The sequence below is a fragment of the Hypomesus nipponensis genome, chromosome 10 (assembly GCF_054491055.1).
Source record: "Hypomesus nipponensis isolate SF chromosome 10, ASM5449105v1, whole genome shotgun sequence".
Classification (NCBI taxonomy): Eukaryota; Metazoa; Chordata; class Actinopteri; order Osmeriformes; family Osmeridae; genus Hypomesus; species Hypomesus nipponensis.
Window position 1 is genome coordinate 3,588,917 of NC_140370.1, and position 15,267 is coordinate 3,604,183.

Below are 15,267 nucleotides of genomic sequence, written 5' to 3' on the forward strand. Positions count from 1 at the left end.
CGTGCACTTGCTGTGCTCCAATAAATCTTTGGTGAATTGTCGGAATCATTTTTAAAACGTTGGAAAATTGCTCCGGATTAAAATTTGACAGACGGTTGTGGTTGGCTGACATTGCCTGTGACAGCAGGTTGTGTTAAACACATGTACTGTAATATCCTGTAAGTGCTGACAAAAAAACGCAGTCTTCATACTCGTTCTTTATTGAGTGGTTGCGCTGCGGGACAACATTCCGCCGGCAAAACTTTCAGCGAATTACTCCTAGGCCCAACGCTCTCCTCCGCTATGCCGAATATGCGCAGGTGGTTGAGAGACCCCCCTTCCTCAAGGCTCCGACCGGATAAAAGGGAGGAAAATCAGCAGGGTTTTTTCAGCATATGAAACAAATGTTTGGCATTCCACTGGGCCGTGCTCTGCTGTAGACCTGTCTGTTAACAGTCGGCGGGACGCCAGGGCCTGTTGGCCACTCATTGGACAGGGAGCTCCAAGAAATGTTAAATGCCAGGCAATCGTGCACGACGTTTTTTTACACTGTTATTCTTCTGAGGTATTTCGAACATTTTGTGCCGGTGTGTTCGTTCTCTCATCTGTGACCGATTAATATGGGACCTAAAGAATGATGTAGGTTACTGTAATTACTTTGGCATCTCTCACATACACGTAAGGAATGTGTCCTTATTTTTAGTTTATACTTTGCATCTTTATCGACAACCACACTAACTGCACAACTGATTCAGCAATTTTGCACGTCCTGACGACAGACACATTGGACGGGTTTGACAGGGAAGTAGGCTACGGCCTACAGATATTTGAAAAATCATGCCAGGTTGATGCGATGACAGTTTATCAGATAACCTACCCGTGACCTTGCAGACCAATATAACTGTTCCTAGTTGAACTGTTTCATAATTCCAATAGTTAATAAAATCCTCAAATGATCCGGTTCAATATAAGACATCCACTTTTGGTCCACATCCACCTTGGTCTCATCTGCTCCCACACAATGATATTTTGCAAGGGATTTCATAAAGTGCTTGTGAACTTGGTAACTCTTGGATAGCCACAGGGGTCAAGGTTAATGTGTTGGATTGACAAGGACTGACCAAGAAACCCTTGTAGCGACTGTATGAGTTATTGTAATCAGTAATGCAAATGTTTTTCCACGCACACGCATATGCAATCTGTAATCAGTTAAATCTTAAATGCATTTTTGAGCTGTCTTAAAAGATAATACACCAGATATCAATCTTAGATCAGCTTTAGACCAGTTACATTAAGCCTCAAACCAAGTGACGTCATCACGGTGATTAAAACATGTAATCCAGTTACAAACAATTGGCACTTGTGTCAACCTGTTGAATGGGTTCTAAGTACACGAGGAGTAAGGCGCTTGTTCAATATTTTAAAAGGGACGTTTCTTTAGAAAGGACTTATATCCATGTACATAGGCTAAATAAAAAGACAGAAAACACATAAAGAGACTCCTTTCTCTCACTATCACACAGACGCAAACACATACACACTGGGAAGGTTGTGTTTATTGAAGCAATTGCTTGCTGAAATACAACACCCCTTTCTGTCTCACTGGTGTGGATTTAGCCTGTTTCTGTCTAGTCTAGGCTGAGCAGCCTGGGACCAATGAGATTTCGATTTCAGAGGTGTCCTGCCAATGTGCTGTGATAGAGAACAGGTTGGAGGGGAGAACTGGTAAAGTGTCCTGTTTATTCTCAATTCCAACCTGAACTCAAGGTATCACTCAAAAGGGAGTGGGTGCACAGTTAGCTAGCTCTCATCATTGTAGATTATTGGTGTCGTTATTGGCTTGCCCCGAAAGAAAATATACAAGCATCTGGTTAATCCTGGCATGTAGCCTAGTCATTGACAAAGTATTACGAAAGTGCAATCTTACAAAGGCTTTTGTACTCATTTTAGGGCTCAGTTTTTACCTCGAATATTTTTTATGTGATTTTTTTCCCCTTTTTTTTTTAAAGCTCTTTTTATTTTATTTGCTTAAAACCAAGTGGAAGCAAAACCACCACAACTCGTTTGAGGGGGTGTGACTTCAGCTGCTGGCTCTATATATTGAGACGATGTGTTCAGTGGCGTCATGTGAATTACACGCAGAAACTAGTCTTAAAAGTTCGGGAGAGAAGGCTACTTCGTCGCAAACCTCGAAATATCGCCATGGAGACAAGTTTATGCACCCTCTGTATGGCCGTTGTTCTGGCATCGATTACACAGTGTTCAGTTGCAATAGGTCCGGTTATCAAGTGCGAGCCTTGTGATGCTGGAGTGCGGCTTCTGTGCAAGCCTTTACCCAAGGACTGCGCCGAAAGAGTTCGCGAGCCAGGTTGCGGTTGTTGTATGACTTGCGCCCTGGTCCTTGGACAGCCATGTGGGGTTTACACGGGAAGATGCGGCTCTGGTTTGACCTGTCTACATCAACCTGGAGAGACCAAACCTCTCCAAGCTCTGCTGGAGGGACGTGGAATTTGTGCAAACTCACCCAACAAAAGACCCGTCAGCATCATACCTCCAATTAATGAGATAGCAGGTAGGCTATTTATTCCAGACAGCAGTTCTTTTGGTGTATGTGGGTTTCCAAGTGTAATAGGGAAGGGATCAATCCGTCACAGGTTGATAGCTGTTTCCTCGCAACAGACCAGAAACGAGTTGCTTTTGACAGATGGATAAAACATTTTTTCAGCTTGGATCGAACATTTAACATTTTAAAATACATATTTTTTGATAACATTTGTTTTGAAATATGATAAATAAATGTAAATCTAGGCAAAATGTCTCATTTCTATACATATATTTACTCTGTAGACTACCAACTAGTCGAACTAGGCATGACACCGAAGATACTAGAGTAACAGTAACGATGTGATGTACCTATGTAAAAAGGGAATTGGGTCTGTGACGCCGTGTACATTCTACTGATTTCCTAAAAACATATTTATATTTAATGATCTGCCTACCTATGAGGTTGCTCAGCGTAGTATATCTTTGAATAGAACTGACTTTATTGATCCCAAAGGATTGTTAATTGATTTTCTATGTAAAACTGGTTAGAAATAAAAAAAAATGACCTTTATCTGGTTGTGCCAGAGAGTGTTGGTGTTCAGGAGGAGCAGAGAAGCTTCGAAGCCCCCCCACTCCTCCAGACCACTTCCAGCAATCACAGGCCCCAGGAGGAGCCCAGACCGCCCCAGCAGCCCTCTATCCTCAACCCTGCCAAGGCTGACGTCCTCCGACGGGTGCAGCTGAAGAGAGCTCAGAGCTTCAAAATGGAGGAAGCCCCTGGCATGCTCAGCACAGACCAGCAGAACTTCTCTGTGGAATCCAAGCAGGAGCTGGAGTATGTAAGTACCCAGTGTTCCCTGTCCACAAGTGTTTCTCTCTCTCAACAACCCACTAGGGGATGTTTTCCTCGGCTCTCTCCGTGTTTTGGTCTCCCTCCCTCCCTCCCTCCCTCCCTCCCTCTCTCTCTCTCTCTCTCTCTCTCTCTCTCTCTCTCTCTCTCTCTCTCTCTCTCTCTCTCTCTCTCTCTCTCTCTCTCTCTCTGCGGGTGATGAAATGTTTGGGGTATTGGTGCTGACGGCTGGCAGGGCAGGCAGGCAGGGCAGGAGGCATAGATTGGCTTGGCGGCGATGGGATACGGTGGCTCTGTGGCTGACCGGGTCAGGCGGTTGCTTGGCCGCAAGGCGTCCGCGTGCCGGGGCGTCCAGCGAGGAGAGAGAGACACAGAGGATGATGGATAGGCCCCTGCGTACACCCGATTGGAAACCCCGCTGCTATTTTTGATCCTCTGAGAGAAAGCGAGTGCGCACAAGGAATGAGCTTTGGCTCGTTGCTTTGATCAGTGACCGGAGTCCCTTTGAAGGCACTTAATCCCCTGTCCTTTGTGTGAAGTGTTACAGTCATAATTAGCTTAGAAACAGACGTAAGCCCTCACAAGTTCGCAAGATAAATTCATTTCATATCAGCTACCTAGCTTTCATACTCCGGCCACCATTGTTGGAGTATTATTGAAGACCGGTTTGCTGGGTTTTTGTAGGATTAACACCATGTTCAAGACTGAACTCCAGTGTATTTCTCAGCACAGTCATCTGGTCCTGATTCTGAAATCATTCCATACATGCGAGAACTGAGGAGATCCTGATTTGTGTTTCTGTGTGCGTCCTGTTCTGTTTAGGGTCCATGTCGGCGAGAGATGGAGAGTGTTCTCAACGGCCTGAAGATCACAGACATACTGAACCCACGAGGATTCCGCATACCAAACTGTGACAAGAAAGGCTTCTATAAGAAAAAACAGGTAGGGGAGTGGATTAAAACACCTGTGTGCAAATAAAGCTCTTGGAAGCATATATGTTTTAGTAGAGAACAGTCATTTGACTCCGGCTTTGTTCTGAATTCCACCGCTACCAAGCATCAGCGACAGGGGATCCCATTTAGATCAATAATATAAAAGCCAAAAGCCCTACCAGCAACACAAAATACACCCAGCTTAGATGAATCCTCCGAGTCACTCTCTTCATCCAGAGCAGCATCAACAGATCTATAACAGATGTGTAGCATGTCCTGAGGTGCTTCCCGTACTGCTTATTAGAGCTTCATCACTGCCTGGGGATGTAGACCAGAACAGCTCAGCCCAGCAGTCATCTACCGCAGAGCAGAGCCCTCGAGAGCCAAGGGGAGGCTGAGATGGCGGCCGGGGTTACGCTAACCCTCCCAGGGAGACAGACGTCAAGGTGGCCGTCGGAACCCGACGCGCTCGCCCCATAATTGTCGGACTTGGGAAAAGCCAGTCCCAGAAATAGAGCCTGCCGTCCATCCCTGCGTTGGCGCGGCGCGGCCACAATCGCTTTATAATAAACGAGTGGGACCCGTGCTTTCATATGGAGGCATTTAAGTCTCCCGCGCGCCATGCCGTCCGCCAAAGCAGCCCGCTCCTTATTATACGACAGCCGCCTAATGCACGGCGGTCTCATTGTGTCTGTTTATTTTGAATGTCCCTAAAGTCTCATTTGTGTATGTGTGTGCGCCCCCGTCAAGAGCAGGGCGGAACAGCCATTTTGTGTTTTTCAGCGTTCTTTGGGGTGGTTGCCGGATGTCGCTGGGGCCAGACTCAACTTATTACCTGTATGTGTCGACACAGAGTCCACATGTATGCATGTGTTTGTTGGAAGGGGGACAATAAGTAGGAGTACTGGTTGAATTGGATGCATTCACCAAATGCACATTTGACCTCTTTGTAATTACTCCTCAATTACATATAGATGTGGCTTTTTTCCTACAATAATTACAGTGTCCAAAGCACTAATTGTACACTAACTGCACACTTTATCCAGCTTATGGAGTGCATATTTACATTTATGGCATCTTCCTCCATCTCTTTGCAAGGGTGTAATGCAGAAAGTTTGTTCTAATGTAAGTTTTGTGTAGATACTCTCATGTCTCACAGAACATCTCACAGAAGCGCAGTTTAAAATGACTCAGATCAGATATGCATCCATTTATATTTCAATGTATTCATTGACATACAAATAGTGCAAATAGGAAGTGCAGCAAGTGATGCTGCCAGAAAGCGGTTGATCTTCCTTCTGATCAAACCCCAAACTCTCTGTCATGGATGGACAGATTTTGTATTTGTCCTTCAAATGAATCGCTGCATGTTTTACTAGAAAGGATCTTGACCTTTAGTAAAATTGGCAGTAAAATAACAGCCTTTGGGTTGCTCCAGAGACGCTGTAAGTCATTTGTAGTACCCATAATTTGAGGCTGTACGGTATAATCAGCAACAGATGATTTGTACTGGCCACCGGCTTCTGAAAATAGATGTCGGGTCTCAGTTGTTCACAAACGGGCCTAAGCAAATATTTGACCAGCTTTCTGTTTACCTTTAAGGTCTCTATATGTGTGTGGAACTGGAGGTAGACCGTAAAAGCAGCTCAAAATACCATCACGTGTCGCATGGCCAAGTCTGCATCTACTCAGCAGAAAAGGGCTTCCATTAATGGCCCTTGCTCTTTAGCTGCTACTCTGCACTGCTGATCAAGTAGCCTCCGGCCCATCTTTCTGAATATTGGACTGTATTTATGGTTATTTAAGGATCTTCTCTTTGTCGTTTTCGCTCTCTTTCTCTGTCTCTCTCTATCTCTCTCTCTCTGTGTCTATCTCTCTCTCCCTCGTTCCCTCTATTTGGTAGTGTCGTCCATCCAAGGGCAGAAAGCGAGGGTTCTGCTGGTGTGTGGACAAGTATGGCCAGCCGCTGCCAGGCTTCGACGGCAAGGAGAAAGGAGACGCCCAATGCTACAACTCAGAGAGCCAATAGGATGGAAGCACACAGAGAGGGAGAGGGAGAGGGAGAGAGGGAGGGAAAGAGGCGGAGAGAGGAACTGTAAACAGCCAGAGGAACAGCGGTTATTGGGAGAGAGGTCAACCGTGGCTCTGACAGCAGAGCTGTGGAGGGCTGGAGTTGCTGTTTCTGAAGCTCCTAGGACCTTACTAGAGGCAGGGCAGGCGGGGTGGGGAGGTGAAGTTCAACTCCCTTAGTCGTGCACCTCTCTCCATTGCTAACAGCGTGCATCTGGACTCAGACACAAGAAGTTCAACCAGCCTGGCGCATCTCTGAGAAGTGCAGACATTTCTGGATTTTCTATCATGAACTCGATTGCACAGGGGTCAACCCCGAGGCCATCTCCCCCAGAGTCAAGGAGAGATAGACATCGACGCACAATTAAATGGCACTATACACGTATGTGTTTGTGACATGGTACTGTAATGGAATCATTGTAAGTTTGTGATTCTGACTGTGTGTGGTGTGCTAGCCTTGTATCTGTGTCGTATATTCTCTGCATATCTGTGTGAGAGACATTAAGTGCATACGGGCACTTTATTAACCATATAATGGGCACAGACAGTATGCATGGTACAGTACAGCGTCCCCATGGTAACCCAGGCCATGTTTCTCTATTCCAGTGCATGCAACAGCTTTGTGCATCCATTCAGCGTTTCACTGCATGCTCACTTCCTCCTCCTCAGGACCCTGTGAGAAAGGGAGTTGAAATTCAAGTCAGATTTTTCATATGCAGCTCATACACAATGCATTATTATTATTTTTGTTGTTGTTGTTGTTGGATTCTGCTGCATCAAATGAAGGCCACAATCGTTATGGGCCTTATTGTGTTTCTAGTGTTTGTTTTTAAGATGTCCCATTTGCATAAGCTGGTATGTGGGATGAAGGAGACAAGTCTTCTCATCACGCATTTCTGTGTAGGTTTTTTGTCTGTATTAACCACGCAGTGAGACCTTTTTATTATTTAGCCGTGCCTGTAGGCAAAATTCTGTGCGCGTGTATAACGCAACTGTACGATGCAAATGTATTTTACCTCTCAAAAGTCTATTTTTAAGTAATAAAGGCAATATAAACTGATACAACAACATTTATTGAAAGAACATTCAAGAGATTACAAAACAAGTCAACATACTTGATTTTAACCAACCAACCAAGTCAATAGCAGCATATTTTGTGAACTATAGCGGTCAGACAAAAAAAGTACACAATATCGACAACCAACAGTGGCATGTAGACAACACAGAATCTTTATAAATATAGAAACCTTGCCGGTAGAACAAAAGTTCAAACGAAAAGCGATACAAATGTCCTTTCAGAGCGATATATAACACAAGAGTGGGAGAGTGGAGATGGGGAGGGATGTGGAGGGTTGGGAGGGCGGGTGCCCCCCATGACCCCCTGGCTGAAGCAGGAGGCCTACAGAGACCAGTAGAGGTAGATGAACAGAGCAGAGGAAGATATAAAAAAGCCCATCCGAAACCTGAGCACTTGGCCTGGATGAGCCCTGATGCTGTTTGTGTTAGGCCACGGTGCACATACCTGTGGCATTTTAACTATTTCCCCGATACCCATTGAGGAAACGTCAATGAAGATACATTCCGCCACTGTCAACATGTTGAATGAGTGGCTGTGTTGTTCTGTGCAGTGCACAAGTCCAGCGTTTGAATGAATCAAAAAACAGCTCCTGAGGATCCTGAACGAGGTTTGGCAAAGCTGGTGACCTGTGGTCTTCAGCCATGGAGTTATTTAGTCACAAACACAAATGTATACAGTGTTCCCCTATTTACAATCAAAAAATAGGCAAACATATAAATAATCTAAAAATTACAAATGGTTCAAACTAGTGAGCACATACACATTTTGAATAAATAAAGCTTGATACGTACGTCATGTAAATAAATTAAGAGCAATTTATCTTCTCTCAAATAAAATTTGATGTTGCGTGTTTATGGGAATGAGTGTGTGTAAAAGAAACTTAGTATAGGAGGGGGCTGTGTGTAAGTTTGCAGAAACCTACAGCATGCTGTGTGTTTAGTCCTTTAACTGAGTGAAAGAGTGGCAGTATGCATCTCTCCCTGGGCCGGGTTCACGTGTGTGTGAGTGTGTGTATGTCTGATCACAGCACTAGTGAGTCAGCTCCTGATGGCACTCAGAGTCACCCGCCAGATCGCTCGAGCCCGGAACCTTCTTCCCATTCCAGGCGGACACGCACCAACAGCGAGCAGGGGGTCCGACCAGAGATGACTCACACTGACCGAGAGAGTAGAAAAGAAGAGAGATACTGTCACTAACTAACACGTATCGTCAGTTGAACATCCTGCCAGTCTTTCAAAGTAGCCGCTAAGCTAACCCATGTCTCTCTTCGTCTTTGCCTGTCGAGGTGATGGAGATGTGCCTCACCTGCTTGGCCTTGTAGAAGCCATGCTTGTCACAGTTAGGGAGGTAGAAGGTGGTGAATCTCTCCCCCAGTTTCTGTTGGGAACTGGCGATCATGTCCAGGGCTGCATGCAGCTCAATATGGCAGGGGCCCTGAAGAAGAGAGATGAAGAGAAAGGAGGGAAAAAGAGATGAGTATTTGGGGGTTATCATTCATCATACACACAATACAGCACAATTAATTCAGAAATAAAACGCTGGCATGTAAACATAACCAAACTTATAAAATAAATTCCACATAATAAACGTCTGGATTTGGAAACAAAGCCAAGTGTTTTTTTCTTTTTCTTTGGACAGCAAGTGCTCCCTCTAGAGGGCTGGAATGTAACTTTCCACAACAGACTTTCAACTCGTGCCCTAGATCCCATAACAGCAAGCCAGGTTGAGTGTGCTGCCTGTGTGTGTGTGTCCGTACCTGCTCCACCAGCTTTTTGCGGATGGCGTTGACTTTGGCCTTGATGCTCTCCTGGGCCTCGGCGGCGTCGCGGTGGTCGGAAGGCGTGTTGAGGCCCAGCAGGTAAGGCAGGGAGCTGTGGTCAGGCAGGCCATCGGCTTCCTCTGTGGGGGGAGGCAACGAGGTCAGCTTAGCCCTTCAACATCAACAAGAGCTCATGAACCTTCATTAAACTTCAACCTGTCACGACAGGACGACGCAAACAAAGTCAAAGGGCACTCACATTTTGGCAGTGTGCCTCGTCAGGATCGAAATAACGTCGAATGATAATCATTTGATGTGAAAACGTGTGAGGGATAGGGGTGGGGTGGGTTCAGTCACGGAGTCTACCTTGTCCACCGTCCTCAGCGCAGACGCCCTGTCCCCTGGTGAGGGAGTGGAGTGGCCTGGCCTCCCCAGGTCGGGGCGTGCAGCGGAGACCCTGGGCGCAGTGGGCCGTGTACACCCCGCAGGAGGCCCCCTTCTCCAGAGCGCAGGCCTGACAGCAGCCACAGCCAGGCTCCCTCAGAACCTGCCTGCAGTTCAGGGGAATGGCAGGGCACTGGTCCAGCTTCTCCTGGGTACAGGGGGCACATCGGATAGGCTCGGGTCCCACCACAGGGGAGGACAGCCCCCCTGCCAGGAAAGCAAGGGCCGCCCCCAACACCAGCGTCAGCTTCTTGTATATTCCAGTCATCGCCATGCTTACAGGAACTTAGGAGGGTCTTCAAAATCTTTTCAGATGTGTTTTGGAGATTTGAGGCCAAGCAGTTGGTTTCCTTCTAAACTGATTTCCCCGAAGCGGCAGCTTGGCAGTATTTATACAGTTCTCTGGCCTCTGCAGGGTTAATGTTTGACATGGTGACTCCAGATATTAAATATTTTGAACAGGCTAGTTCTATTGGTGCATGACCTCTGGATGGAGTGGGTAGACCTGGACTAAGGTTCAGAAGAGCAATTGTCAATATTGATTTTGGAACACTGAGTGATTATGAACTGACAATAACAACCTCAACCCCTACAGTAAATGTGTGGTTGACCTCGTGGTTAACATCACAGAGCCAACTTGATACCGTCATCATGTCAACAATGTTAATAGCTTGAAAATATGTGGATGCATTTTTGTGCAACAAAAACATTTTTCTGCAAATCCTCCAGCTGACAAGTTCTTGAGACCTGATAATATCTAGAAAATCATATAACTGTCAATTCATTAATTCATTCATTCTAAAAAGGTTGAACAGAGGTTGTAACAAAATTCCACTCTCTTTTTCTACTCTCTTTCTTATATCTTATAAAACATATTTGTGAGTTTCTTTGATCTTTGGTGAAGGCCCTTCTTATCTGCCTTGCAAACAAGCCCCCCTTTGTGTTGCATAACCATGGTAACAATATGGATTATTTCTCTTGTCTCAAAACATGTTTGTCTGGAAAAGGGTTGCAGTAAATGGCTGTTTCCTGGTGTAGTATTCCTCCCCCGACACACACTTGCAGCCTTTGCCCTCTAGAATGATCTTCTGATTAGTCCTTTCCACTGGACACTCTATGGACCTCTATGGCGGCATGGCCTCGTCTACCTACAGTGAGACATTGCTCTGTCACAGTCAGGGATACTTTACCGGTATGCTGTTCCACTAAGAAAGTCTACATTCCGATTAAATACAATTTTGTTCATTGTAAGTCCAGTGTATTTTGTCTTCAGTGATTCCTCCTGCTCAACAATCATTTTCCCTATCTGTTTAAACAGGACACCGACCAGAGTTGCAAAATTCCAGAAATGTTGAAATGTGGAATGTTGAAAACTGTCCTTGGAAATATTTGGAAATTTGGGGGAATTAATGGAAATTATTTTTTTGGGGGGGTACACTGTATTTTTTTGTGATGTCCATACATCATTGATAACAGTATTAATAACATCCCTTAAAAAAAAATTATGAATGACAATGACAATACAGGTTTAATACACCATTGTATGGTAAATCAAGCTAAAACCTGTACCTCTATGGCAGCAAATAAAATGTGAAACACCTTAGCAAGCCAAGTTGGAAACTTCTACAGGCTATTTAGTATCTTTGTACACTAGTTATATTGACATGGACATGACAATGTTTAGATATTCACCTTAGTAATATAACCCAAATTTAACAGAACACACAGGCTCCTTGGGTTGAAAGTCGGCTTATCTTCAGTTGTGTGACTGATGCTGAGAACTGTATGTGCATGTGGTGTGGGAAATAACAGCCCATGTGATGGTTGCTTTTGAGAACGTATTGTGGCACCCAGGAGTGCACCACCATAGACCGCGTCAGCGGAAAGCCCGGTGTCAGGTGATCGGAGGCATGCGTGTCCAGGTGCCTCTCCCAAGGGAGACAACGAGCTGGGCAGGTGTGGTGGGTGGTGGCTGGACTCCAACACGTTTACGGCCTCGTCTAACCAACTCCTACTGTGTGTTTTTTTTCAGTGAGGAGTGGGGGTCCAAACAGCCCAGCCGGACCAGTCCAGACTGTTCCCTCAACCGAAGAACCTATTTGGTGTTATGTTGTTTATTTCAATAAACGTCTGCTATTTAGTACGACAACCGTGCTTTTGAGTGGTGCTATGCTGTTTGCTACATCCCTTGGTTGCTACAGTATAATACAGAAAATCTCTCAAATTGAAAACAGTAATGTTTTCCGGAAACTTCCCTGGCACTTTCCCAAAACATGTCCACCTCTTTACAACCCAAAGTTCTGGTTGGATCAGAACCCAAAGAGAGAGTGTCAACTCACTTTCAGTGATGAATCCTTTAATAATGTTGCGAATCAAACAGACATCACACATGGAACCTACTCAACAACTAGCTGGTGTGTGGTGGCCTCTTCAATGTTGTACATCAGATTCACCAGCCACTGAGGGACAGGATCAGGATCCCCACCCTACGAAAGAGACAACTTCAAATCAGAAGCAGTTGATCCTTGGAGGCATTTGGCTTTGGGAAGGAGTTAATTGATTGGATACAGATTCAGTATGCTCATCAGACAGCGAGTTTTATCACAAAGCAGGATGTGTCCCAAGTATTTCTTCTACCACAGTACCAAACAGGGTCATAAACGTTTAGCCACAATGCATACAAAAACACCCCAGAATGAAACATGGCCGTTCATTTTTTCATGAAAGTTGTGCACCACCAGGGTACAATGATTGACCCAGCAGTTAAATTATTTACACACAACAGAAAGCACAGACACACAACAGATTAAAAACGTTTTTATTGGTGCCAGTGATTTCTGGTACAGATGCAGTTCAACCTATTTTCTCTTTCCTAAGTCATGAAAGCAAATGTGTAATAAATAATAGAAATGAGTGGTGTCCATTGATTAAATGCAGTCTCGCTGCACTGAAGAGGGAAAAGACAGATATTCACAAAGTAATGACAGGTTTGTTTCTTCTTGCAAAAAATATTTGAGGTTCAAAATTACTGTAAACTGATTTATTTTAGGGGTTTAGTGAAGGCTGTCATTTGACCATTGGAACAAAGGGAGTATACAGAGTGTTAAGACTACACAAGGTTTAAACCAGAATAGCTCCACGCTAAACGTGTGCCTTTTTAGATGACCAAGGACAGGGATACTTACCTGGGGGGACTGTTACCAGAAAACCTGATTATTACTTGAGGCAAACTGGAAACTCAAAATAATCCAGCTAAACAGAACACAGATTTCTGGAAAAGTCTCCAACTGTCACTGGTTGGGAGAGTAAATGTTATTAAAGATGGTGGTTTGCCCATTTCAGTTAATCCAATCATGTATTCCACAAAGCTATTTTAGGAACTTTGAATTTCTTATAATCCTCTTTATATCCTCTATCTGGCAGTAGTATATCAGCAAGATACACCCATGTAAGAAAATAAGGAAGGCTTCAGTCTCACAGATTTGAGATGTTACTACCGAGCTACACATTTAAACCCTCTGTCTTTCTGGAAAAGTTGTAATCTCACAGAGCATTGAGGAGAACACACCAGCCAGGCTTTCTGTAAAGCGAGCAGTCTGTCGCAGAACCTTTCCCCTAGCCCTTCTAAACAGACATGTTAAGAAAAAAAAAAAAAAAAAAAAATGTAATATGGAAGGAACCTCTGGTACACAGCTCCTTGAAAATATGGAAAAAGATTAGCACAGCCTAAAAAATTCCAACCACACCTTCGAACCATCCACATGTGATTGCCCGGTGCCTCACTTTGTTTATCTATTTTTATTTTTTTTTATGTCTAGAGATCCTGTGTTCTGTAATTTTGTGTGTGATGTGCCTTCATTTGAGATGTGGCTGACAGACCCTAGACCCATCAACTGGACACACTTAGATTCTAGGATGTAGGAAAAAAAGAGTAGTAGTGTGTTTTACAAGGCATGGGGACCAGTGTTTAAACACTTGGTGCGGTAAAAGGTACAATAATTAAGTTATTTTTAGTAATAAGGTTTTTTGCAGCCTGCAATGAAAAAAAAAAAATCAAAAAGTTTCTATGGGAAGGTGTTTGTGAACAGATCAGGAGGTGCACATTAATGAATCCCCCTGCATACCTTTCTTTGTCCTCTTCTCTTCTTCCCAGGTCTGCGTGGTGTTTCTTCTACTGAGGACAAGGAAAGTCTCCTCCTCACGTTTCTGAAGAACTTGATCAGATGGAAACAATAAGGACTATAGTGTTTGGCACTTGAAAACCACTGGGTCAATGCAAGGCCATTTACCTTGACCTTTATTCCACCGTCAGCCTCACTGCCTTCACAATATGCTCTCTCCAGACCAGACCGAGGGGCCCTGGGTGGGCTAACATTCACACAGAAGTCCTCTGGTGTCCTAGGAGTTGTGGGCCCAGGGTCAGAAGGATCCTTCATCCTCGCCTGTGTTAACGTATCATCCTATATCAGGGGAGAGGACCCATGTCAGAACATATCAGGAGGCTGGCTCATAGAGGCAAAGGACGTCGTTTCACCTTTAATTGGTTGAAATAAACCATTACCAAATCGCAGTGCAATTTCAAAAACAATCTCTTCATTGGAAATGTTTAATCGTGCAATGGTTTGCGTTAGCCAATTTAACAGTTAGCTTATTGTAGCAGTCCAGGACTGGTAACCGGAATGGATTTGGAGGAGAGCGTTGCTCCTCCAGCTAACAAGGCAATTAACGGCAGTCAGTGGTGCGTGAGTGAGAGGATTACAGAGAAAATTGATGCACACAGACACAATGGACTGGGGAAGAACACCTTGTGGATTACAATCACAGCCGTTCAAATTTGGGGATTACAAAGCTAAATTAAGGAATGTGCTATTATGATCATTATATTCTCATTAATATGATATATTTGTTCCTTATGAAAGATTGGGAATTAGCTCCAGGAGTATCACCCTGCTTTACTTGTACAGTAAATTTGCATCAGTTGGTTGCTAGTTGGATTTTTGCTACATTTGAACAAAGTAGAACACAAACATAAAGAAAGTAGAGAAGTTGCCGACTAGTGTAAAACGACATGAATATAGTTGGTTTTCCTCCTGTGCTCCCTCATTTCCCAGTCTCTAGCCACCAGTGGAACACAGGCTGTGTCAAACAATGAGGGCAAGCGTCACAAGGAGCCTCACCAGAACAAGGGAACTTGACAAGCGCCCAGGCCTCATCACTCTAAGCTGCTCCTCCTCAGACTCGTCCTTCTCTTCTTCTCTCTGATCTTCGGCCTCCTCTTCCTCCTCCTCTGCCTCATCTTCCTCACACTCCTGTATAGTCTCGAGCTGGAAAGCATTCTCTTATCAATCGCAACCCATGTCCACCACACCTGTTGATTTTGAACATGTAGGTTCGACTTGGGAAATCTTCGTACAGCAGCAGTTTTTTTTACTAAACACAGCCTAAACCTTATTTAGTTAAACCCTACAGTTAAACCTTATTCCATAAAATATACCAAAGAATGATACTGAAACAGACTCACATATTGCTGATGAATACTCATAGCATCTCTTTGCTAATGAAGAGAGTTGAATAAGTTAGCTGTGTAAGCTGGGGTTCTCATGGAACAGAT

General features: G+C 44.5%; 3 protein-coding genes and 1 long non-coding RNA gene across 4 annotated transcripts; 2 read left to right on the top strand and 2 right to left on the bottom strand.

The window, feature by feature from the left end:
• The first annotated feature begins 2,135 nt into the window (after positions 1-2,135).
• Positions 2,136-6,334, top strand: LOC146270848 (insulin-like growth factor-binding protein 3). The gene is made up of 4 exons (XM_084707237.1): positions 2,136-2,551; positions 3,109-3,362; positions 4,196-4,315; positions 6,209-6,334. The coding sequence occupies exons 1-4, from the start codon at positions 2,182-2,184 to the stop codon at positions 6,332-6,334; spliced, it is 870 nt and encodes a 289-aa protein (XP_084563363.1). The 5' UTR covers positions 2,136-2,181.
• A 1,093-nt stretch (positions 6,335-7,427) lies between these two features.
• On the bottom strand, positions 7,428-10,029 carry LOC146270849 (insulin-like growth factor-binding protein 1). Its single transcript, XM_084707485.1, has 4 exons — positions 9,579-10,029; positions 9,210-9,352; positions 8,759-8,887; positions 7,428-8,608 (listed from the first exon to the last, which is right to left on the bottom strand). Exons 1-4 carry the CDS (start codon positions 9,928-9,930, stop codon positions 8,483-8,485), a joined length of 750 nt encoding a protein of 249 aa, XP_084563611.1. The 5' UTR covers positions 9,931-10,029; the 3' UTR covers positions 7,428-8,482.
• A 166-nt stretch (positions 10,030-10,195) lies between these two features.
• On the top strand, positions 10,196-11,810 carry LOC146270850 (uncharacterized). The gene is made up of 2 exons (XR_014767180.1): positions 10,196-10,848; positions 11,689-11,810. It is a non-coding gene; the product is annotated as an uncharacterized LOC146270850 (long non-coding RNA).
• Positions 11,811-11,991: 181 nt separating this feature from the next.
• On the bottom strand, positions 11,992-15,267 carry LOC146270851 (uncharacterized). The gene is made up of 5 exons (XM_084708134.1): positions 15,178-15,267; positions 14,834-14,980; positions 13,946-14,116; positions 13,781-13,870; positions 11,992-12,142 (listed from the first exon to the last, which is right to left on the bottom strand). Exons 1-5 carry the CDS (start codon positions 15,196-15,198, stop codon positions 12,053-12,055), a joined length of 519 nt encoding a protein of 172 aa, XP_084564260.1. The 5' UTR covers positions 15,199-15,267; the 3' UTR covers positions 11,992-12,052.